The sequence below is a fragment of the Bubalus kerabau genome, chromosome 16, assembly GCF_029407905.1.
Source record: "Bubalus kerabau isolate K-KA32 ecotype Philippines breed swamp buffalo chromosome 16, PCC_UOA_SB_1v2, whole genome shotgun sequence".
NCBI lineage: Eukaryota > Metazoa > Chordata > Mammalia > Artiodactyla > Bovidae > Bubalus > Bubalus kerabau.
Window position 1 is genome coordinate 73,364,484 of NC_073639.1, and position 24,709 is coordinate 73,389,192.

General features: G+C 54.2%; 1 protein-coding gene and 1 long non-coding RNA gene across 5 annotated transcripts; one reads left to right on the forward strand and one right to left on the reverse strand.

Moving 5' to 3' along the window:
• The first annotated feature begins 553 nt into the window (after positions 1-553).
• On the forward strand, positions 554-22,164 carry SEC14L2 (SEC14 like lipid binding 2). 4 transcript variants are annotated; one of them, XM_055550155.1, is made up of 12 exons: positions 554-706; positions 2,863-2,938; positions 7,780-7,823; positions 8,170-8,229; positions 8,769-8,957; positions 10,777-10,872; positions 11,010-11,070; positions 11,479-11,562; positions 15,439-15,545; positions 15,633-15,772; positions 15,920-16,089; positions 21,703-22,164. In XM_055550155.1, exons 1-12 carry the CDS (start codon positions 653-655, stop codon positions 21,831-21,833), a joined length of 1,212 nt encoding a protein of 403 aa, XP_055406130.1. In that variant the 5' UTR covers positions 554-652; the 3' UTR covers positions 21,834-22,164. The 4 variants fall into 4 exon arrangements, with proteins under 4 accessions (XP_055406130.1, XP_055406132.1, XP_055406131.1 ...); XM_055550157.1 differs by lacking the exon at positions 21,703-22,164 and adding an exon at positions 21,134-21,237; XM_055550156.1 differs by lacking the exon at positions 21,703-22,164 and adding an exon at positions 16,354-16,931.
• Positions 19,513-24,489, reverse strand: LOC129629927 (uncharacterized). The gene is made up of 2 exons (XR_008703389.1): positions 22,767-24,489; positions 19,513-20,031 (listed from the first exon to the last, which is right to left on the reverse strand). It is a non-coding gene; the product is annotated as an uncharacterized LOC129629927 (long non-coding RNA).
• Between the last annotated feature and the right edge of the window lie 220 nt (positions 24,490-24,709).

Here is a 24,709-nt window from a genome sequence, read left to right on the forward strand (position 1 = left end):
ACTGCCTGCCCCACAGCAGGAAGGGGAAAGGCTGTTAACTCCTGCAAGGGCCCCAGTTGGGTTGGCAGCAGCGGCCCCAAATCCATGGCAGGACAGGAGGCAGGCAAGGACCCCAGAGAGAAAAAGCCACTGTCCTGGAGATGATGGCTAGTCTTAGGGGACCTGGCCCCCCGCGACAAAGGCATCAGGCAAGCTCCCTCCCGGGTTGGCAGGAGAAGTCTGGCACCCTGGGTACCTGATCTTACAAGAAATCATTAGATAGTTCTAAGATGGGGTCACACGACCCAGAGAGCTCAGGTGTCTCCTCCAAGGTCACACCGTGAGCTAAAGGTAAATTTGGGACTGCAACCCAGACTTCCTGCCCCACTGCGGTCCACCGGCCGCGGTCCACCGGCCTCGGCCCCGGGTGGGCACTCGCGCGCGCCCCCTCCCGCCCAGGTCCCCGCTTCAGGAGGGCGGAGGGGACCCGCCTCGGATGCTCCCGCGCCCAGCGCATCGCTCCCTACTCCGCCCCCTGGGATTCTTTAAGAGGCGGGGCTTGGCCGCCACACGCGGCCCGGGCAAAAGGCTGGGACTCGACTCCGGCGGCGGCGGAGAACGCGTCGGTGCCCCATCTGCTGCGACAACCGCCGCACCCCGAGCCTGAGCCACGATGAGCGGCAGGGTCGGCGACCTGAGCCCCAAGCAGAAGGAGGCGCTGGCCAAGGTGAGCCTCGCCCCGGCTCGGGCGACGATGGCCGGCTGCTCCTCCGGCGGCGGCGGGGGGCCGGTGAAGGGGCTGGGCGGGAGGGGCGAGCGCGGTCCGCGGGCGGCCGGCGGAGGGAGCGGCGACCGCCGCACTGAGCTGCCCGCGGCCGCCGACCCCCACACTCCCTGGCTCCCTCCGCCGGCCGAGGGGACCCCGGGGAAGTTTGGCCGCCCCGGCCCCATCCCCGGGCGAGTCCTCGGCGCTGCCACCTGGGAAAGAAGTGGTTGCTTGGGAGCCCACGGAGCCAGCTGGGGGTGGGGGGTGGGGGTGGGCACAAAGGCAACGTTGATTCGCAGGCACTGGCAGCCGGGCCCCGGGGGCAGGGGCAGGGGCAGGGCCCCAGGTTCCCTCCCATTTCCGGGAGGCTTTCCTCTGGCAGAGGGGCAGTGAGTGGCACATGGAAGGGGCCTCCTCCCGAGGGCTCCTTGGGAGACTTGGATGGCTTCTGCTCTGGCCCCGAGGCTGTCTGCGACCTTGGGCACAAGCGGTCCTTCTCTGCTCGCTCCTTGAGGGAAGATATTGAGGAGTTTGGACGAGATGGTGGAAGGGGAGCACCTGCTGGTGCAAAGCCTGAGATCCTACCGGGGCCAGACTGAGTTGGGGTTAGTTTGAGCTGAGACCAGCCCCTCACCCCCAACCCCAACTCCCCTGTCCTGCCCACCCAGCCGCCCCCCCACCCCCAACCTCCCTGGCTGGGGACTCCAGCTGATGCTTTTCAGGAGGTAAGCCTAGCTTTGCCTTGGTGCCTGGGCAGAGGAAGGGAATAGCAGTTTCGGAGCCCTACCCTCTCCCACCAGCTGCCCTTGGGGAGAGGAGAGAGTGGCCATTCTTGGAATCGACTGGGTCCAGCCTTAAGGGCTGGAGGCTCCACAGCTGGGCACTTTTCCACTGCTGAGAAACTGGGGGAGGAGGGTTGGCAGACGCCTTCTGCCAGTAATAGTGGGGCTGTGGCATCAGCCCCATGAAGGTGTCGCCCGGGCGGGGCCTCCCCATCCCAGGAGGCTGGGGGGTAGGGAGGTTTCAGATATTACTGCTGACCTGCAGGGGAAACCAGGCAGAGAAGGGATTAGGTGGTGATTAAGCTAGGAACCGGGGACTGGGGAGGGTCCTTGGTAAGGGATGGCGGTACGCCAGAGTCCCTGGGGTTCTGGGAGCTGTCTGCCGGCTGGGATGGTTTCAGTCCCTGGCTGACCCCAGCAAGGGGCAGAGGTGGTGGGTCCTCATTGGTCCCTCTGTGGCTGCCCCGTAGGTCAGTGACTGGGAGCAGGAGGCTTGGGGACAGCACAGCACGTGGGGGTGTGCTCACGGCCAGGGTCAGAGTGGTGGGCTGTGGGCGTGGCCGTCCTTGGGGTCACTGTCCAGCTCTTGTTTGGCGCTCGCCACCCTTTCCCCCTTTGTGGCTTCTGCCTGGAACTGCTCCCTCCACCTGGATTGCTGCCTCTGGAGTCCTTCAAGCTCAAATGCCATTATTATATGAAGTCATATGAGACCCCCCCCTTCCTGGCCCCAGTCAGAATCTAACTCTTCCCTCTGCCCCCCAGCACGTTGCTCGCATCCTGTCACTAAAGGGGGAGACCATGGTGGACAGAGTGCCTGCACTGGCCTGGGACAGACCGGGGGGTTTGCTCACCAGCTCTGCTGATTTCTAGCTGTTGACCTTGGGGCCGTCACTTAACCTCTCTGAGCTCTGATTCCTTCATCTGTAAAATGGGAGCAGTCATACCTCTAGGGACTCTGAGTGAAGAGTGAATCAGTGCCAAGTTCAGTGCTGGGCACACCAGAAATGCTTGGTAAACAGATGCCCTTACGGTGGCACACCCCAGGTTGTCTACCGTGACAGTTATCTAGGGACATGTCTGCCCATCGGCCACAAAGGAGTGTGTAAGTGCCCGCAGCCAGGCCGGGGTGGTGTCATACTTCCTGCCCACCTCCTCTTGCTACCCAGCTCCCACCAGCACAACCCACACAGGGTCCCGAGCCGCCCAGGTGCTTAGCCTGTGTCTGCAGAGTTGCCCCGTACTTAGCAGGAGCCCAGCGAAAGCCTCTATGGAGAGCCCCGGGCAGAGGGTGGTCAGGGTGGGACCTGCCGCTCACCTAGCCGCCTCTCGCTGCAGTTTCGAGAGAATGTCCAGGATGTGCTGCCCGCCCTGCCGAATCCAGACGACTATTTTCTCCTGCGCTGGCTCCGAGGTGAGGGGAGAGGGGCTGCAGGAGGGAGGCTGGGCCAGACGCTTGCTCTGGGTCACAGAAATGGCACCCTCTGGGAACCCTGCCCCTGGCGCTCTCAGAATCTGGAGGATTCAACCTTTAGAACCAAAAGGGTTCTTGATTATTAGATAATTTCAACCCTCCTGTTGGATAGTGTTGGATATTATTGGATAGATAATGACATTGAGGCTCAGAGAGGTGAGGTCACTTGCCCCAGGTCGCACAGTGTTGAGCTGCAGGCAGAGGACTGGAGCCCAGGTCGGCTGGCTCCCAGCCCTGTGCCCTGTCCGTCCACTGGATGAACACACTCTGCTGATGGATGTGAGGAAGCAGGTTGAGGAAACCCCGAGAAAGGCCCCACACTGGTGGGAAGTTGGAGGCAGAACCAAGTTCAGAACCAGAGTCTTGGCCGTGGGAGAGGCTGGCCCCTTCCGTGGGAACGGCAGGCTGCCTGCTGCCAGAGGTTCATGTATGTCAGGGAGGGGCAGAGTGCGTGGGGAAATACCATGGGTGGCATTCAGCCCGATCTAGGTTTACAAAACTCCCCTCAAGCCAGCGTCTGGTTCCAGAGCCCTGAGATCTCTTCCAGCTCTGCCTGGCCTGTACCTGGGTCAGGAGTGAACCTCTGTCCTCGGCTTCTGTGTGGGAGAGCAGGACGAGATCGGGTGTCCTGCCTGCTGCAGGGTGGGCCATAACGGTGCTGTGCAGGTGCTGGCGAAATGTACACGTTTCTGCTAACGTCGGGGTCCGGCTCAACCTCACGCTGCAACTCCTGAAAGCTTTTCTTTCTTCTCCTCTTCTGTGATTCAAGTCAGGTGCCACTCTCTCTCTCTCAATTCTTGTGACATATTTCTCTTTTTCTTCCTTTGTAGAAACTTTATTCCCAGACATAGAAATAATAGAGAACATTTCTCTGTGTTATTTTAGCAGAGATTAAATCAGGACCCAGAATCGTGGTGGTTTAGTTGCTAGGTCATGTCCAACTCTTGTGACCCCACGGACTGCAGCCCGCCAGGCTCCTCTGTCCATGGGATTCTCCAGGCAAGAATACTGGAGTGGGGATATAGAGTTGTAGCCCCCAGTATTAAAGTTTAAGTCCTGGCCGATTAGTTGTTTATAGACACAGACACGTGCGTCCCCTACGAGTCTTGGGACAGGTGGAGAGACATGTTTTTCTGTTTTAGTCCAGGAACTGAATAGCTGGGGCACTCTGGAGACGCTGCTAGCAGGCCTCCCCGCTCCAGACACGTGCCATCAGGAGAGCCCCCCTGGGGCTCTGTGTACCTCAGAAAGTGCCACTTGCCATTTCCCCCACCCCCAAAAAAGCTGTGAACCCCCCCTACCTGCGCCCACTCAGAGAGGGTGGGGGGCAGCGACGGGGGGTGGCGGTGGAGTCAGTCCAGAGTGGGAGGATATTCTGGTCCAGCCTTTACTGAAGGGCTGCAGCTAGAAGGGGGCGGGTGGGGAGAGTGGGCAGACAGCCTTTACTGAAGGGCCAGCTGCGTGAGGATCAGACACACCTCCCAGCTACCTTGAGGCTGGGAGATAGTGGTTTCAGAGAGCCGTTGAGGTGAACAGCATTGCAGCTCTCTTTTATCTAAGAGAAGCCGGCAGCTGGTTTCCCGGGCACCCCAACCCCCAACCCTGGGATAGCCCCTGTCCCTCTCTTTGTAGGAATAGAGGAGTGCGGTCATCCTCATTTGCCAGATGAGAAAATCGAGGCTCAGAGAGGGGAGGGCGCTTACCTGAGGGCACACAGCAAATGTGAAAGAGAATCAGGGCAGCAACCCCGGGCCCCTGGTCCTCAGACCAGCACCCTCTCGGGCAGCCGCAGCTGTCTACCTGCCTCTCCGCCCGGCCAAGCTCTGCCTCTTCAAACGCAGGACGCATCTCCTCTGCACGTCATTCGTGCCCCACATTTTCCTGGGCAGGAGCTCAGGCCTGGTCAGACTCTACTGTGAATTTCAACTAGGGTTTTTTTGTCCCCTTACTTTTCTTTTCCTTTTTTGCCGTGCTGTGCAGCATGCAAGGATCTTAGTTCCCTGACCAGGAATCGAACCCAAGCCCTTGGCAGTGAAAGCTCAGAGTCCTAACCACTGGACTGCCAGGGAATTCCGCCCTGCCCCCCCACCTTTTTAAAAGAAACCTTTTTTCTTTCCCCTTTTCGTCCTAAAGAAAACATTTGCAAGGCACCTGCCAGCCAGATGTCTTTCTCTAGCCTTAGGTGTGAGAGGGCTTCCCCGACACGGGCTCAGCTTTCTGCTGGCCCTCGGGCCCTCACACATCACTCTCTCCCTGACCACCCACCCTCCCCTCCCCAGTTCTGGGTACGCTAGTGAGGAGGAGGGTCAGATGGCAAGATAAAACCAGGAGGTGGAGGAAACCTGTGAGCCCGGCAGGGCAGGGCTGAGCCTCCTTATTTCCTAGGACTAGGAAGGGATGAAATAAGAACCCAGGACTCCAGCTCCCAGGCCCGTCTCTCTGGCCGTGCCCTAAGCTGTGCCCTGAGCTGCCCCCTGACCAAGGAGCGGAAGCCCCGGGGAGGCCTCAGGCCCGCAGTGCCAGAGGCAGTGGCAGCTTGGGGAGGGCCCTTGAAGACCCTGAATATTGGGCCTGAGCCACTAAGGGTTAACTAGAGAGATTCACTGAGATAAGGGGCTCACAATTCACCACCACTCCTGTTTCCCAGGAAGATGACTTCACAGTTGGGGGTTCCCTCCCTCGCCTGGAGGATTCCCACTTTCAGGTCCGACTGCGTCCCCCCGTCATGACAGTGTGGTGCCTTGTGTCTTCGAAGTGTTTTTTAGCTCATTGGGTGATTCAGCCAGAGACGCTGCAATATCTTGTCCAAGATCAAACAGGAAGAAGGCGGAAGGGCTGAGATGCAAACCCAGATCATATTCCTCTGATAGCTGCCCACCCCCCCACTGCCATGACGGCACCTGTAAGGGGACCATGAGAAGGAACTTCCCCAGAGCCAAGGCTGCTCGTTTCTGCAGGCGCAAGTCTGGCCCAAGTGATGGGTGTGGCTTTGGGCATATCTCTTGTTGCATCCTTTGGGTGCAGGGGAGTGGACTGTATTTCAGGGCAGCAGAGTCAGGGAATGTGCCCGGCCGCTCCCAGAGAGCAGTGATTAAGGGGCCGGTGGCGGTCCAGAGGGCAGCCTGTCTGGCCCAGGTCCCGGGGCTGTCAGCAGATCTGAATGTCGATGTGACCCACAGAGGACATCGAGCTGGGAGGGGCAGTTCACAGGCCACATGGCAAAATTGCCCACAATGTGGATCTCAGAGGCTCTTTAAGAAATGCAATGTGGCTGACCATAACAGGGTGAAATCTGATAGGGAGAGATCCAGAAAACTGCCTCTCAGCCTGTGGGAGAGAGGCTTCTCAGTAGCCCAGGTGAAAAGGATTTGGGGGTTTCAGTTGACGGGAAGCTGCACTTGAGTTAAGGACCTGGCCTCTTGCTGAGAAGGTTCTTAGGCTTCATTGGAGAAGGGTAGATAACACCTGTGCTCTGGCCCACACACATTAGGCGAGGCGCTGGGAAACTGGAAAACCTCCAAAGGGAAGTGGATGGACTTGACACCAAGCTATGCCGGATGGTTAAAGGATCCACGGATGGGCAGCATGTTGGCAGGCGGGGACTCAGGGTGGCAGCACAGAATTTGCTTGGAAGGGTTGTCATGTGGCTGAGGAAGCACCCCCTCCTTTCTGAGGGTCTCTGCTCAGAACAACAGTGAGGGCCAAGTGCATGTGGCTGCCTGGATTGTCTGGGAGCAGGTGGCCTTGGTGGGCAGAGAGGGGTTTGTGTTGAACCGTGAGCAGGACAGCATGTCGAGGTTTGTGCGTGAGATAAAGTTGACCCAGTTCAGTTCAGTTCAGTCGCTTTGTTGTGTCCAACTCTTTGTGACCCCATGGACTGCAGCACACCAGGCTTCCCTGTCCATTACCAACTCCCCGAGCTTGCTCAAGCTCATGTCCATTGAGTCAATGATGCCATCCAACCATCTCATCCTCTGTCATCCCCTTCTCCTGCCCTCAGTCTTTCCCAGCATCAGGGTCTTTTCCAGTGAGTCAGTTCTTCTCATCAGATGGCCAAAGCATTGGAGCTTCAGCTTCAGCAGCAGTCCTTCCAATGAATATTCAGGACTGATCGCCTTTAGGATGGACTGGTTGGATCTCCTTGCTGTCCAAGGGACTCTCAAGAGTCTTCTCCAACACCACAGTTCAAAAGCATCAGTTCTTCAGCGCTGAACCGTTGAGCCAGGGGAACTCTGATTCTGAAACTTTCTGGGAATTCTGGGAGGAGGAGGGTCCTCTGTCCCCCTGGGGTATGCGTGGGCCCTTTGATGAGTGGAGGCTCATCACCGCCACCCCCATCCTACTGGAATGTACTGCCAGTCCTGCCCCAGATTACGGGCAGCTGTGTTCATCTTTGAACCCAAGGTCAAGTTCTCAGCACTGAGTGTTAGACCCTGCAGGAGATTAGCTTTTTGGAAGGAGAAGGCTAAATGATAAGGGAGTCCAGGGTTCGCTTTTCCTGAGAGGAGATAAGATCCTTCACTTGATTGCATCCACTAGGAGAGAGCTCTTTTGACCCTGAACTTGCAGGGCTGCTCCCACCTGCCCTGAGCCTTGACCTGCTCTCCCTGCAAGCCCAGGGGTCGAGGTGCTCCCCAAACCCTCAGTGAACGTCCTCACCCCACCTCCACACGCAGGGAGATCTAAGAGTCCCCAGGGCCCCAGCACAGGAGCAGGACAGTCTCTTAGTCCTCAGTGCCCAAGCTACTGGCCTAATTGTTGTCCGTGTTTCCCTGTTACAGCAAGAAACTTCAACCTGCAGAAATCCGAGGCCATGCTCCGGAAGGTGAGACCCTTGGTTGCTTCTCTTCCTGCCCATTGGAATCACACCGTGCCCGGACTTCTGTCCACCCCTCCAACCCTGATCACAGCCTGTACTGCCTTATCCTGGGGGACAAAGTGCAGTCCCTTCCCAGGAAGCAGAGCTTTCCTAGTTCTGGGCCAACCAGGAATTACAATCTGTGCTGCTGAGACCTTGGAAACAGGCACTGCCTTCTCTTCCTGCCAGTGGCTTTCTCGTGACTTACCTGTGGTCCGTGGTCCGCTCGTGCTGTCACCCGTTGCTAGGTGCCTGTTAAGGGCAGCCCCCTCCCCTGCCCCGCTTTTTTAAAGTCCCAATTATGTGTTTGCAGCACGTGGAGTTCCGGAAACAAAAGGACATTGACAACATCATGAGCTGGCAGCCTCCAGAGGTGAGGACAGATTATCCCGCCCCACCCCACGTGAGGAGGTCGGTTACAGCCATAGCCTGTATCCTGCATCCACAGGACTGGGACCCTCAGATGAAAGGTCTGACAAGGCCGAAAGTTGACCGATGGCTCAGCGTGTAAAGAATCCGCCTGCAATGCAGGTGACAAAGGAGACTCAGATTCTGTCCCTGAGTGGGGAAGATCCCCTGGAGGAGGAAATGGCAACCCACTCCAGTATTCTTGCATGGAGAAGGCCATGGACAGAGGAACCTGGTGGCCTACAGTCCATAGGGTCACAAAGAGTCAGACACGCCGGAGGGACTGCTGTAGGACAGTACAGTACCCCATGGGAGGGCTGTCAGGGCCAGAGTCCTGGGACTGTGGGCCTGGGGCCTTCAGAGGAAAGGTCTGACGATGCCAAGTCACTGAATGAGTATCCTTGGCACCCAGGGGAGGATAAACCCAGAGGAAGGCCCTGGACACAGGGAAGGGGTGGCTGCCCTGGGCCTGCTGACCAGGCACCCCCCTCTGTCTTGGCCCAGGTGGTCCAGCAGTACCTTTCAGGGGGCATGTGCGGTTACGACTTGGAAGGCTCCCCCATCTGGTACGACATCATTGGTCCCCTGGACGCCAAGGGTCTGCTCCTCTCGGCCAGCAAGCAGGACTTGTTCAAGACCAAGATGCGGGACTGTGAGCTGCTGCTGCAGGAATGTGTCCGCCAGACCGAAAAGGTGAGGGGGCCGGCATGGCCGAAGAGGGGTTTGCCCAGTGGAGTCGGTCACGCCGGAGCCTGGATGTCACACATGGCTTGAAGTGCAGCCTCAGGGCTCAGGCCCTGATGTGTGGATTTCATTGACCAGTGAAATTACAGAGTTTTAGGGACTGACCTGTGTTTCCGGATTTCATTTTTTTTTCCAAATAAGGACTGAGAAAACACCAGCTATTATTGCCATAATTAAGCCCCAAACTATAGGGAGGGTGTCTTCTCAGAACAAGGGATAGAACTTCAGGACTTGCCTGGCAGTCCAGTGGTTAAGACTCCCTGCTTCCACTTCAGGGGGTGGGGGTTCAATCCCTGGTTGGGGAAGTTCAGCATGGTGCAGTCAGGAAAAAAAAAAAGAGACAGTCCTTTGATTTATTTTTCTTTCTTTCTCATTTTTTAATTTATGGAAGTATGATGATACATTTACAGGAGACTTAGAAAGTACAGAACAAAGTTAACTACAGTTTCGCTGTATATTGCAATTACTGTTTTAAGTAGATAAATTAAGATTTTTAGTTAGAATTTCAATATCAGACTCTTCAGAAACTAATAGAAAAGTAGAAGGATATGAATGGATGGATGGTTTAGTTGCTAAGTCGTGTCCAACTCTTGCGATCCCATGGACTGTAGCCTTCCAGGCTCCTCTGCCCATGGGATTCTCCAGGCAAGAATACTGGAGTGGGTTGCCATTTCCTTCTCCAGTAGAAGGATACAGTAGACGAAAAAGCACTATGAACCAATTCAACATAATTAAGATTTATACAGTTTCCACACAACAGCAGGATATGAATTCTATTCAAGTTCCCATAGACTATAAACCAGGAGACACCGGAACATATAAAGGGACGTAAAACAAGGTGCAAAAATTTCATGGTATAAAGGTATTGAAATCATGCAGAGTCTGGTCTCTTAACACTGTGGAATCTGTGTTAGAAATCAATATCAAAAAAGATTTGAAAACAACCCACATATTTTCAAGTGCAGTGTGACGTTCATCACGAGAGATCTTTGACTCAGCCATTGCAAGAAGAGGCAGTCCTTTAAACTGAGTGAAGTAAAAGTATACTATGTTGTCGTTGCTTTTCTCCTGCTGCCTGGGCACCAGTGGAGTCTGTCGGGACCACCGTATCCTTGGACGATTATTTGGGTGCCGCTGGTGTCAGTGAGCTCAGATTCTCTGCTTGTCTAACTCAATTCAGACAGAGAGAAGGACAGCTGACTCTCTTACGGGAAAAAGACTGAAGAGCAAGCTGGAGCCGCCACGGTCTTCTCTTTTTCCCTCCTCCTCAGCCGTCGTAAACTTGCAGTCAGACGATGTGATAGGTTTGGGGACATTTCAGCAGTGTCATCCACGGTCACTGAGCACCTAGTGTGTGCCGAGGCGTCGAGAGGAGCGTTAGATGGGGATGCCCCTTTAGGGCTCCTGTTGGCCGGAGAGCATCCGTGCCTGCGAGCTACGTGGCCGTGTGGAGCGCAGAGGAAAGGGAGCTGCAGAACCAGGTCAAGCTGCAGAACAGAAGGGGCCTCAGATGTCATCTCGGTCTACCCAGTCATTTTCTGGATGAGAGCAGGGCAATCTAGACGGGAAGGGGCCTTGTCTAGGCCACAGTTCCGGCCTGGGGGTAATTATCCTGATTTGGAAAACTCTAGGTCTGGCCCTGTCCAGATCTGGTTGCAGTGTGGGCACAAGGCACAATCAGTGTTTCCCCTGAACCGGGGTGGCCTTCGGTGTGTGTTTCTGGGGGCGGGGCCGTGTGATGTGACTTTCTGCTCTTGTCCCCCTGCAGTTGGGGAAGAAGATAGAGGCCACCACCCTGATCTATGACTGCGAGGGCCTGGGTCTCAAGCATCTCTGGAAGCCGGCCGTGGAGGCCTACGGAGAGGTGAGGGCCAGGGCTGGGGTGGGGTGGGAGGGTGAGAGATGGGGGTGCTCGGAGGCCCTGTGGGGTGGGGGAGGCTGGAGGAAGCAGAGCCTCTCTCCTTGGCGCAGAGTTCTGAGCCCGCTGAATTCTTTCCACAGTTTCTTTGCATGTTTGAGGAAAATTATCCCGAAACGCTGAAGCGTCTTTTTATCGTTAAAGGTAAGTTGGGAACTACCTGTGATGAAGCCAAATGGGAAGGAGGGGCCGAAAATGTTCCTGGGACAAATTCAGGGGAGAATAAACATAGAATGAGCCAAAGGTCAGGGTGGCGGTCTTGGGACACGTTCCAAAGACTGACCTGTGACTACGCAGATACCTTCATAATTCGCATGGCTTTTAGCGTTTACCTCCTTGGAGCCTCCCAGCCTGGTGAGGAAGTTGGAGCATTCCACCTGTACAGATGGGCCAGCCGAACTTCACACAGGCTGCCTACGTGGGCTCCATGGTCCCGGGAGCGTGTGGCCCGACGCTGGTGGCCGTGATGGACGTGGTTAGGGATGCAGGGGGTCCTCACGTGGCAATGGTTAGGGATGCTCTGGGGCTCACGTGCCCTGGTCTCTATTGTAGCCCCCAAGCTGTTCCCTGTGGCCTACAACCTCGTCAAACCCTTCCTGAGTGAGGACACTCGTAAGAAGATCCAGGTCTTGGGAGGTGAGTAGCCCATTCTCTCTGAACCATGGCTGCGTGGCAGCACCCCCGCCGGGAATGGCATCATAGGGAAGGCCCGAGCCGCCAGGGCCAAGGCTCCCTCTTCTGGTTGGGGCGCAGTGGCACCCCGGAAGCAGGCTGGGCCCCAGCAAGGGGCTTCTTCCTCTTTGTTTTCATGAGAACTCTTCCTGTGACGCTCTGGGGGATCAAAGGTGGATGAAGTGGCAGCCCTTATTCTCAGTGAGCTTGTAATGAAACAGGACAGGGCCCTTTAAGAGAAAGCTGGGCCACAAGCCAGAAGAGGCCCTGGACGCGGCCGAGCAGGGGGTCCCAGGAGCAGAGCCAGCCGCGTTGCCCAGGCTCCTGCTGTGCACCCAGCCCTGGACTCGATAGGTGTCAAGGCCACAGAGGGAAGACAGAGTCCCTTAAAGAGCTGGTGGCCTCTCGGGAAAGGGAGAGACAAACAGCTGTATCAAGCGTGAGCATGCGTGTGTGCTCAATCGCGTCCGACTCGGTGAGACCCCATGAACCGCAGCCCACCAGGCTCCTCTGTCCATGGGATTCTCCAGGCAAGAATACTGGAGTGGGTTGCCACTTCCTTGTCCAGGGGATCTTCCCAACCCAGGGATCGAACCCACATCTCCTGCGTTTCTGGCATTGGCAGGTGGATTCTTGACCACTGAGCCACCTGGGTAAAACCACAGCAGTGTGTGACGTTACATGTAAAAGGGAGGAGCCCATGGGAACACTGAATGGGGCACTCAGCCTGCCCAGCCTGGGTAGGGGCGATGCCTCCCTCAGCTACGAGCTATGGAGTGAGTCAGGCGGCTGGATAAAGCGAGGCAGCAAGCCGTTGGGCAGAGAGAAGGGCGCTTAGCAAAGACTTTGCACACTGTGGCAAAGGTGGCTATAGCGTGCACCCAGGGTGGAGTGAGAGATGATGTGGGAAGGGAGCCGGGTGCCAGGAGCTGGATGGCAGAGAACCCAGGGCACTGGCACTGACTCTGGCAGGCTCCTGGGCACTGGAGAGGAGTTCTAATCCGGGGGCGGGGTAGGTGCCAAGATCTGATTCTCTGTTGATTGTGAGGAACGAGATACCATTTTTGCACACCATAGCCAAAGTCCACACGCCTGGAGTTGAAAGGCTGAGCAGGGCTGGGGACGGTAGGGACAGAGAGGAGGATGGATTTCAGACTTCTGTAGGAGGTGGAACTCAATTGGCTGGAGGTAGGAAGGGAGAAAGATAAATCTAGAATGGCTCCCTGGGGTCTGGCACGAGTGACCGAGCATTGCAATCACTTCCACTGGGGAATAATACAACCAGAAGGAAAAGCTCCAGGTTGAATTTGAGGAGACTGTGAGATGTACAGATGTTGGGGAGGCCTGGGCCTAAAGCTTAGGGACAGACTCCAGTTAGGAGATCTGGGACTTTTCAGAAAGAGGGTCAACCCTGAATATTCACTGGAAAGACTGATGCTGAAGCTCTAGTACTCTGGCCATCTGATCCGAAGAGCTGACTCATTGGAAAAGACCCTGATGCTGGGAAAGATTGAAGTCAAAAGAAGGGGGTGACAGATGATGAGATGGTTAAATAGCATCACTGACTCAATGGACATGAATCTGAGCAAACTCTGGGAGATGGTGGAGGACAGGGAAGCCGGGTGTGCGGCAGTCCACAGGGTTGCAAAGAGTTGGACACGACATAGCGATGGAAGAACAACAAAGACAAAGGCAGATGAGACCTTGAGAAGGAGATGAGACTGCCCGCAGAACAGAGGCTGATGCGTGGGGGATATCCAGGCTCGAGGGCAGGCAGAGAAAGAGGAGCTCACCAGGGAGATGGAGAAGTGGTTGGCGGGGAAGCCGGTGGACGTCAGGCCAAGGGAAAGCCAAGAGGGAAGATGCTTGGGAATCAAGGCAGCCAGGGACAAGCAGGGGGCGAGTCTGGCTGGAGCATGACATGGAGTGGTGGGAGAAAAGCCTATAAAAGTAGATCGGCTTCATGGGTGGCTTAAGGACACCTGTGGAGTTGAATTTGCTGCTGCTGCTGCTGCTAAGGTGCGTCAGTTGTGTCCGACTCTGTGTGACCCCATAGACGGCAGCCCACCAGGCTCTGCCGTCCCTGGGATTCTCCAGGCAAGAACATTGGAGTGGGTTGCCATTTCCTTCTCCAGTGCAAGAAAGTGAAAAGTGAAAGTCGCTCAGTTGTGTCCGACGCTTGGTGACCCCATGGACTGCAGCCTACCAGGCTCCTCCGTCCATGGGATTTTTCCAGACAAGTGTACTGGAGTGGGTTGCCATTGCCTTCTCCGGAGTTGAACTTGAGGGGGAGGAAAGGGAATTAATTCTGAAGGCTTCTGAATGCTCACCTTCAGGCACCACATTGAACGTGGAGGTTTTGCAAACACGGGCTGAGGCCTGGGTGTGGCGTGAAGCAGTCTGGAGGGCACAGGACCTCTGGCTGTTGGTGCTGGCTCTGGCGCAACGAGTGCTGTCCTTATTGCCTCAGTTCCTGTCTGTAAGATGGGAAGAATGCTCCTGGCCAGATTCCAACCCTCCAGCTGAGCTGGGGGAAGAAAAAGTCTGAGCGAAAGGCTCTTGATGAGTTTTGGCTCTTCTGTGGCTGCCGCCCACCACGCGCGTGAGCCCAGCTCGGGTTCCTGGCAGCGGCCGCGGAGGAGGTTCAGTATGTTCCCACCCACACCTGAAACCCTTTCAGCCGAACCCGCCTTGGGCTGGGAAGGCACAGATCTTCAACAGAGACAAGGCAGAAATTCGCCCCAGGCTGCAGCTTAGCACAGATGGAAGCACCCCGAGACGGGGCACCGCAAGACCGGGCACCCCGAGGCCGGGCACAGGGCCCTGGAGTCGCTTAGTCACAGGTCTCTAGATCCCTGCGGGCTGGGAGCCCCTGGACTGTGCTCATGGGTTTCCAGGCCGCACCAGCCACACAGGATGCTGCAGGTACCCTGTGACTCGGAGCTGCTGCCTGTGTCTGGTGTCTGTAGTCAGCACAGAGAGGTTCCCAGGATCAAAACACTGTCCTTTGGCTGACACTCGTTTAGGAATCTGAAATGGCAGAGAAGTGGATCTCAGCCTTTGTTGCACTTGAGGCCAACTCTCCTACCAGGAAAGGGTTTGATTACTAAAATAAGAGAAAAAAAAAAACACCCCAAATAACCGGTTGCCAGACAGCCTAAACAAGAGCAGAAGTGAAAGTGTGCCTGGGGGTAAAGCCAAGGGAGCTCTCTTAAGAGGTTAGTCTACAGTGACGCATTCATTCAGTCATGATTGAGCACAGAGGGTGATGGGGGACGAGACCCCCGGTCAGGCCCTCACGTCGGTCTAACCAGGGCAGAGCGCGTTGACTCAGGCCCTCCTGCCTGACGCACGTGCCATGCCCTCTGCATGGAATGCCCTTCCCTTTCTTTGTTCCTTCCTGCTTGCCCTTCAGACGTTTGTGTCCCTTTCCTGGGAGTAATGATACACTCTCCTAAGGATAGGGCACTTTACAGTTTAGGACAAACACCTCCTCAAGTGCTTAGTTCACTTCCCTCCCACCATGATCTTGCAAGGCAGCAGGAGGACCTAGGCTCAGAGCAAAGTGGCTTGCTTCAGGTTGACCAGCTGGCCAGAGGCCATGGGGACATGACTCTGCTCTTGTTTCCTGGTACAGCATAGGGCAGTCCTCTGGGTGATGGCCCATCTCTAACCTCCTGCAGAGCTGTGTGCATGTCCTGTGCTCCCAAGGCCCGTGTTTGGTGTGCGGGGGCGGACGGGTTTTGTTCTGCCTCTTGTGTGTAGACTGCCTGGGCTGTGATGAAATCCTGCCTAGTGCTGATCCTCTTTTTTCTTCTCCTTCCTTCCCTCTCCTGCCAGCAAACTGGAAGGAGGTTTTGCTGAAATATATCAGCCCTGACCAGTTGCCTGTGGAGTATGGGGGCACCATGACTGACCCTGATGGAAACCCCAAATGTAAATCCAAGGTATGTGCTTCCCTGGGGGGACTGGAGGTAACCGGGGAATCCCTGGCTCCAGTGCTTGTTCCAGCTCATTCCATGCCCCACTTCTAGATCAACTACGGGGGTGACATCCCCAAGAAGTATTACGTGCGGGACCAGGTGAAGCAGCAGTATGAGCACAGTGTGCAGATTTCCCGGGGCTCCTCCCACCAAGTGGAGTATGAGATCCTCTTCCCGGGCTGTGTCCTCAGGTAAAGTCCTGGACCCTCCCAGGAGACTGGAGCTTGCCACCCTAGGTGGCGGTCGGAGGGCTGGGGTGGGAGAAGCCTTGGTGACAGGACCCTAGAGAGGGCACGTGCAGATGGAGTCATGTCTGAGTGCGTGGTTGTCCCCTGCAGGTGGCAGTTCATGTCGGATGGTTCGGACATCGGTTTTGGGATTTTCCTGAAGACCAAGATGGGGGAGCGGCAGCGGGCCGGGGAGATGAGGGAGGTGCTGCCCAGCCAGCGCTACAACGCCCACCTGGTGCCCGAGGATGGGAGCCTCACCTGCAGCGATCCTGGCATCTGTGAGTCTCTCAAAGCCCCTGCTCTAGCTTCTGCCTGTGAGGTCCCTCTTTCTCCCTGGATTTCAGCTCACAGACGGTTAGCACTAGAAGCAGAATGCCATCAGTTCCACCCTCTCTTGCTAGGATGGAGGGGTGAGAGGGCAGGCTCAAGGTGACCCAGCTGGTTAACAGCAGGGTAGGACTCTGACCTGATGCTCCCAGGTAAAGGTGAGTTACAGTGCTGGGTGATTGCAAGGGTTCAGAACACCTGCTCTCTGGTTCCAGGTCTCCCTGGGGCTGTGACTGCCGCTATCAGACGTTTCCGGGGGATGCCCCTTCCCCAGACATCAGCGAGGCAGAACAGTTTGGGCAGGTGCAGGGATCACAGGGTGAGCAGAACCCAGCCTTGACTCTGCTGAGCTTCACTCATCTCCAGCTTGATCAAAAAGTGACCACAGAACATTAACAGGAAATTTACTCAAGAGGAATAAAAATGGTAAATTGGCATGGGAAAAGGTGCTTAACCTCACTTAGCTTTGCAATATTGGTCAAATTCCCTTTGACTCAGCAATTCTACATCTGAAAATTTATCCTACAGAAATATTTATACAATGACACAAAGATACAGGTACACAGATGTTCCTAGCAGTTTGGGATACTGACAATAAGTTAAATGGCTTTATTAAATAAATTATGGTCTGTCTATACAGTAGAACATAATATCACATTAAAGAGAATAAAGTGATGTATAAGATATCTGAAACTGAAAATGAAGTCACTCAGTCGTGTCTGACTCTTTGCAACCCCATGGGAGCCTGTAGCCCACCAGGCTCCTCTGTCCATGGGATTTTCCAGGCAAGAGTAGGTTGCCATTTCTTTCTCCAGGGGATCTTCCCAACCCAGGAATCAAACCCAGGTCTCCTGCATTGCAGGCAGACTCTTAACATGTTAAAAAAAAAATAAGGCATGAGACATACCATATATGGTATATCCTCACTTTGACTAAAATAAAAAGTCAAAAGAAGTCTGCGGATTCTATGCTAACGCTAGTGGTGGTTATCTCTGGGAACTTAAGAAAACATAGAGGGCTTATGTTTTTTCTATACTGGTTCTGCAAATACAGTTTATGTTACAAAGAACAGGTACTATATTTCTAGGCAGAAAAATCACACATACACACACAGAAAACCCCCCTCAAATCTCCAGTTTCTTCTGTCTGAGCCGAGGAGCCAGGCATGGAAAATCAGTAAGGGCTTTGTCATCAAGCTGCAATAGACTTGACCACTGACTAGTCCTTAGGCCAGTGACTTGGCCTCCCTGAGCTTCAGTCCCCCGATTGCTCCAACAGGGATCAGATTCTCTACCTCATGGGGACACCTGATGATGAAATGTGATCAGGTCTGTGCAGCACTTAGCATCATACCTGCTGTACGGCACTCAGCACACCCTGGCCACCATTATTATTTATTAGGGCAAGACCCGGAGGAGATAGTGCCGGAGAGGGGAGAAGCCCTGCACCCTGTTTCCATGGCAACACCACCAGTTCTGAACTAGTCCCACAGATGTCTCTGTCTCTGTACTTGTCCACACCACCGCCCAAACCTCAGATCCGTGTCCTCCCCCGCAGCCCAGGCAACCTCAGTCTCTACCGCCCCCTCCTCACAGATGCTCTGTGGTCTGGATCCCCGGGGAGGAGAGCTATGCTTGTTAGCGAGCTGCTGGGTCCTGAGGGAGAAGGCGGTATACCTTGCATCAGGCATCAGGTGAGCGCCAGCCCAGACACTGTCGTCCTCGGGGCGTAAAGCACTTCATCCATGCAAGCCCGAGCTTCTTTATTTTAAAGGACAGGGAAGCTGAGGTATAGAGGTATACTGTCCCACAGTGTAGTGTGTGTAGACACCAAGAGTCAGATACAGGCAAGAACTGGGGCAGGATCTCGTGACCACAGACTACCCTAGAGATGGTCACGTGACAGAGGAGAGAGCACGGTCCCAGACCCAGGAAGTAATTGGCCCAGCCCAGGAGCAGAGCCCAGCCCATTTTCCATCACTGCCCACTGCCTCTCTCTAGTACCACGTAGGACCATGAACTCTTTAACATAATCAGGCTTAGGTTTGCAAGTCCCAGATTTTAGTTCCTTGTGGATACGTTGTCAGATGGAGTGTTTACCTGCCTGCGGGGCCTTGACTGGGAGCTTTTTATCGTCCGTTCTCAGGAGGCACAGAGCCCCAGCATCCACGCCCCCTGCCCAGGTTTAAAGACAGTGTGGTGGGGTCAGCTGCTGCCCGGGCCATGGCCGAGGTTAGAGCTGAGCCTCTGAGAACCCGATGTTAGGTTACAAGCTCACCTGTGGGAGGTGATGCCTTGGGGGAACCAGGCAACCCTTTGTAAAGTAGAGCATAACCACCCAGTGGAGAAATTACAGCTCTGAGTCCAATGGTAGGAGCCCACGAACCCTCCCTGGGCTGTGCCGGTCATTTCCCAAGTATACTCAAAGTTTGAACTAATTCCACTTTGTTTTCCTCCCAACTAATATATCCTGAGGCCCTGAGTGTAGAGTACTTGTCTAGGAAAGAATAAGATTCAGAAAAAAAAAAAGATCTGAACTCGGTCTGCTGGGAGTGTGCAGTGCGGTCAGAGAGCTGAAACATGTAGGGAGGTTAAACAGCTCAGCCGGGTACCAGGAGACCTGGTTCTGAGTCCAGCTTTGCAAGTAACCCTCCAGGTGTTTTGAGCAACTGCCTCTAAGTAATTAGATTTTCCTCTTTTTTTCCTTAAAATGAGGGGAGTAGGCTAGAGCAGGAGATCTTAATCTGGCTTTTAAATCTTAAAGACAAACCATCTCCCTTTTATAATATTATCTAATGTCTCCTCTACTATCCTGAAATAAAATTCATACATATTATAACCCACCTACACACATAACTAAAAATTTAATACACTCTCCTATCTGGAATACAGGGTTTCCCTAGTGGCCCAGACATTAAAAAGAGACTGTCTGCAATGCAGTAGACCTGGGTTCGATCCCTGTTGGAAAGATCCCCTGGAGAAGGGAATGGCTACTCACTCCAGTATTCGTGCCTGGAGAATTCTATGGGCAGAGGAGCCTAGTGGGCTACAGTCTATGGGGTTGCATAGAATTGGACATGACTGAGCAACTAACCAGAGAAGGCAATGGCAACCCACTCCAGTACTCTTGCCTGGAAAATCCCATGGACAGAGGAGCCTGGTAGGCTACAGTCCATAGGGTCGCTAAGAGTCGGACATGACTGAGCGACTTCACTTTCACTTTTCACTGTCATGCACTGGAGGAGGAAATGGCAACCCACTCCAGTGTTCTTGCCTGGAGAATCCCAGGGACGGGGGAGCCTGGTGGGCTGCCATCTATGGGGTCGCACAGGGTCGGACACAACTGAAGCGGCTTAACAGCAGCAGCAGCAGAGCAACTAACACTGTCATTTTAATCTGGAATATAAAAGAGAAATTAAAGGACACTAATTGAGACTCTTTCACGAATGAGAGGGCACGGTTACCCCCAGCACCTGTCTTCAGAATGGTAACTTTCCTACTGGGAACCACTGCCCCAGAGGGTCCATGATGGGCTCTGTGGGATCTGAAATTGTATGCTGTGATTCTCAAGGGGATCAGTTCCCCTACAAAAGTGAAGAAGCCCTAGCCTGGAGGATCTCTGGGGCCTCTACGAGTCTGTGAGTACATAATTAGTGTCAAAATGAACCACTGCAATTCATGACCTCCACTTCCCTCAGGCCTGGGCCTAAGAACAGCCCTTTGCTTGTTTCTGAGGGCAGAATGTCATGCTAGGCAGAGTCATCTCAGCCCTGGTGCTTGGTCCAAGGAGCTCAAAGACTTCTAGCATGACTGACTCCGGTTGCTAAGGCTCTGTCATCCAGGGCAGAGAGGAAGTTTCCTTCTTTCCAGAGGCACCATTGGTCCTGAAGAACTCTGGCACAGAGAGAAAATTGATGACTGTTATTACTCAGTCCATACCGTGAAGAAAAGGGTGGGTGGTATGTCTACCCTTGGTTTCAACTATGCATTTTATCCAGGGTCAGAAAAGGGGAAGATTACATCTCAGGATTAAATACACAGGGTATTTTTTGGCTGGGAAAAGTGAGAGAAGACAAGGATGCAGAAAGAGCAGAGCTAGTGTTTTTGTTTTCCCACCCTGTTCTTTGGAAGGGGTGTTTGACTGGAATGGAACAACTCAAAAAAAGAAGGGTTAGATTAAAAGCAGTCTGTTTGTTGGCCAAGGCTTGGAAGCCTTCTCTGCCAACTGCATGCCCATTTTCTCTCTCCCAAAGAAATCACTAACAGGTCTTGTGAATTATCCTACCAAATATTTTCCATCCCTTTAGGGGCATTACATGTCTCCATAATATATAGGACATGTGCCCACACATACACATTCATAGGAATTAACATCTGTCATTCAGTGTATATTTGAAGGAGTTTTGACACTGTAAAATTTGTCAGTGTAGGTGGGCCAAATAACAAAGACAAAAAAAAATTTTTTTTACATATATTAACAAAAAGGGCTTCCCCAGTGGCTCAGCGGTAACAAATCCACCTGCAATGCAGGAGATGTGGGTTCAATCCCTGGGTCGGGAAGATCCCCTGGAGGAGGGCATGGCAGCCCACTCCAGTAATCCTGCCTGGAGAATCCCATGGACTGAGGAGCCTGGTGGGCTACAGTCCATAGGGTCGCAGAGCTGGATATGTCTAAGCGGCTAAGCACTCACCAATACTAACAAAAATGTTGTAAACAGTCTACAGACTATTCTGCAGTTTGCTTTTTTGGCCTAAGGATATATTGTCAACAGTTTCCCTGGTTAATTCTCATGAAGCTCACCTCCTTTTTATCCAGTATAGTATTTCAATAAAAACTTTTAAAGCAGTTCTCCTTTGAACATTTTAGTTTTCCTCATCTTTTATGATTACAAATAGGGGTGCATTGAGCATCTTTGTCCATTTATCTTTCTGTGGGATAAATTTCTGGTTCAAAAAGTTTGCCTAAAAAAAAGGTTGCCTATTTTACTTTTTTCAGAAAATGAACAGGACTGGGCTTTCCAGGGCCCAAGTCAGGCAGCAGTGCAGACCAGAGGGAAATTCCAGCTCCATCCCTTCCTCACATGTGACATAGTGACTTCCTTTTTCTATAAACAAGACTAAAGTTGAACTCAAGAGTTACCATGAATAATATAGATTGCCAACCCTTTCCTGAGTCACAGGAATAGCCGTTGTTACCATTACTATCATTATTTTAACAAGTACTGCTGCTACTAACTCTGTTCCCCCCCTTTCAAGACCCAGTTCAAGCTCTAACTCCTTTAAAAAGCTTTTCTCATGATTTCAGTCTATAGGCCCCCTCCTTCCAAGCTGTTAACAGATGTGACTGTCTCTGCCACTTATCTGGCACTTGGCATGTTCTTTTTTTTTTTCCCTCTTCATGAACATCTTGTAACCCACCTAGACTGGGTTTCAGAAGGTTAAGGACCATTGCTTACGCCACCTTCATCCTCATTACCTACCACACTGACTCGCTCAGTCAACAAATATCGCTGTCTCTAAGCTCTGTGGGGCTGCCTGAGTGTCTGTCTTTTTGCCTCCCCTCAGATGTCCTGCGGTTTGACAACACCTACAGTTTCATTCACGCAAAGAAGGTCAGTTTCACCGTGGAGGTCCTGCTTCCAGACAAAGCCTCAGAAGAGAAGATGCAACAGTTGGGGGCAGTCACCCCAAAGTAATGCCTCCCCCCACAGCAGGCCTGGCTCCCTCAGTGTCTCCCCATCAGTTTCTGCCCCTTGTAATGGTCATTTCCCCAGCACTCAGACACCCAGAAAAACTGGGCTAGAAGAAGGACCTTGGAGCTGGATCTGGGGAGCCTTCATTTGAGAATAAGAAAGACTGGGAGAGTAGCTGGAGTGGGTCTCCTTGCCTCTCATATTACTAAGGAGTCCCAGGGGTTGGGCACCGAGATAGTATCTGCCTTGTAAACTGTGCCAACTTCACCTGTCCAGTGTCAGCTGAGACAGGAAGGCAGGTGCCATGGGGTGGCAGGGAAGAAATTAGGAAAAAGGGGAGAGATTGAGACCTAACACTTAAGGGAAGCCAGCTGCAGGGGGTGGGAACTTGCTCCCAAATGAACATGTAAATCTAGATGGTAATGAGGAATAGCAAGGCAGCCAGTTCCTAGAGTTATGGTGGGGGTTCTGAGGCTCTTCTGCCCTTTGTCTCCGAGGCTGGGCTCTTTTGGCTTTTCCCAGGTCTTGGACAGTGGCCTGAATCAGCACAGATCTTCCCCTTTAATGGTGAGAGGCAGGCCTCTCCCTCACCTCGAGGAATTCAGCAACCCCTGGGTCCCGCTGGCTGCCTCTTTGATTACTAATGATTGTCAGTGACTCAGAGCGTCCTGGGACGGTGAGCTTTGGTACCCAGCCACTGTCCTCAGATGCAAACAGAGCGCAGGGAAGTCACCTCCCGAGATCCCAGCTCTGGGAAGTGCCAGAGAGGCTGGTGGTGGGAGCGAGTTCGGAGGCTTCCACCCCTATTTTTAGTGCCGCCAGGCTTTCATCAATTAACTCTCCATTTGAGCACCCCACCCAAAAGTGACAGCTGGGATCAAGGCAGTGAGGGCGCTGAATCTCCCAGGCTGCCCGACAGCCCACTTCCTGACTGACCTGAGCGAGGCCTTAGCAGTCCCGTCTCTGGGAGGCACATGGTGGGTGCCGCGGGCTCTTGGTGCCTGCTGGGGAGGCTTCCACGGCAGGGGCTCAGGGCAGCCACAGATGGCCTCGCGAACCCCCACCCCCTCCGCCCACGGTGGGTAGGGGGCGGTTAGGAGTGGCGGCTCGGCGACCAGGGGCTGCAGGTCACAGGCCCTGCGGGCAATCACGACCCTTAGCCCAGTCCCAGGTCTTCCAAACGGACACCAGGTCCTGGGCTGCACAGAGCCGGGGAAGGCTCCCTGCCCCGGCCCTCACTGCCTGGGGCATTCCTTCCGCTCAGAAACCCAGGCCCTGGCCCAGCCTGGGGAGATGGTCTGGCCAAGCAGAGGGAGCGGGAGTAGGGGGGAGGCTGGCGCCGACAGGAGGCCCGAGGCCGCACAAGCCCCAGCCAGCCCCCTCAGGAGGACATCCCGACCTTTGTTTACAACGCTCTGTTAGGAAAAGTAGCCAATGAATAAAGAACGTTCAGCGCGCAGAGCGTGGAAGTCTGCGCCCTCTGTCTCGCTCCTCACACTTCCTCACTCAGGCCAACTTCCGCCTCAGGACCCTAACGTCTACCCGCCAATAAGCGGGGCGCATGCGCAGGAGCCACCTGCTGCCTCGTGTGCGCGCCCCCACGCCCGGCTCGTCCCCAGATTGGCCCGGCCTGTGGGCTGTCTTCCGCCATCTTTGCTAAGGGCACTAATGGTCCTCCTGATTGCCTTCAAGGTCAGGGCGGAGGCCCCGCCTCGCTCCGCTCCGGCTTCTCCAAGCAGCTACCTAGTGTGGGTCCGGCGAGCGCGCGCAGAGCTTGTGGTGGGCCTGGATTGGGAGGGTGGCGGCGAAGCGACGATCACGTGGCGTTAGGGACCGTCTCCTAATTCCGCGCAGGCACTACCAGTGTTTCCGGGGCCGGGGATCGCCTTTAGGTCCTGAGCCCAGCTTCCTGCAAGATCCCGCTGACCTGGCTGCCCTACACGATCCTACAATGATAAAGCCTCCCTGGGCTGAAAACGGCTCTCAATGGGAGGCTAAAGCTAATTCTTTAATGAACATTTTCTGGGTACCAGGCCACAGCCCTGTGCTTACCTCTTAGCGTCACTGCAAGGATTCAAGGAAACAATAATAGATGCAGAGCGCTTAGAAAGCCTGATACGCTCAGTAAATATTGGCTACTTTTCATTTCTTACAGACCTGGCTGACAGTTCGTAGGTGGCACAACTGGGATTTGAACCCAGGAGTGCCTGTGTTTAAAGGCTATGCCTTTGTTTGCTGATAACCAACCCTGCTCCCCAAGGGAGTCACAGAGCTTTAGTGAAGTGCACTTATTCCTCACGTGGGTAAACTGGGGTCCAGGTGGCGAAGAGTTTCCTCTTTAGTGATCAATAACCCCATGTCCTGGGATTCTGTTCCGCTCATTTCCCCGAAGTTTTGTACCCCAGCTCTGTTTCCCTGGCCTCATTCCTTTATAGTTCATTGGAGGTCCTGCCCGGAAGGAGGGCAGCCTAGTGAGACCCCAGTGCTTGAGAGCACGGGCCCTGCGGGGAAGGGTCTCCAATACGAGTTCAAGCAGCGACTTCACTGGGGGTCCAGTGGTTAAAACTCTGTCACACTTCAATGTAGCGGGTGGGTCCCATTCCTGGTTGTGCAGCTAACATCCCACATTGCCCAGCACAGCTGGAAAAAAAAAAGTTCAAACATCCTCCTCAGTAGGGCTCTCACCGTTCACCCACCCCTGCCTTAGGAGCATGGGAACTGGAGCTGCGCTGCCTGGAATCAAATGCCGGTTTCACTACTCAGCAGTTTTTTGTCCTGGGGAAGTGATCTATTTTTTCTGTCTCTATTCCTCACCTGTAAAATGGAGTGGGATGGGGGTGGGGGAGGCTGGTGGGAAGGTTTAAAAGAAGCAATTCATC

Bases quoted from the DNA above. Each gene is read 5' to 3' on its own strand.
- SEC14L2 (XM_055550155.1), top strand. From the start codon at position 653: ATGAGCGGCAGGGTCGGCGACCTGAGCCCCAAGCAGAAGGAGGCGCTG. The intron at 8,230-8,768 runs GTGAGGACAGAT...GTCTTGGCCCAG, and splicing joins TGAGCTGGCAGCCTCCAGAG to GTGGTCCAGCAGTACCTTTC. The intron at 15,773-15,919 runs GTAAAGTCCTGG...TGTCCCCTGCAG, and splicing joins TTCCCGGGCTGTGTCCTCAG to GTGGCAGTTCATGTCGGATG.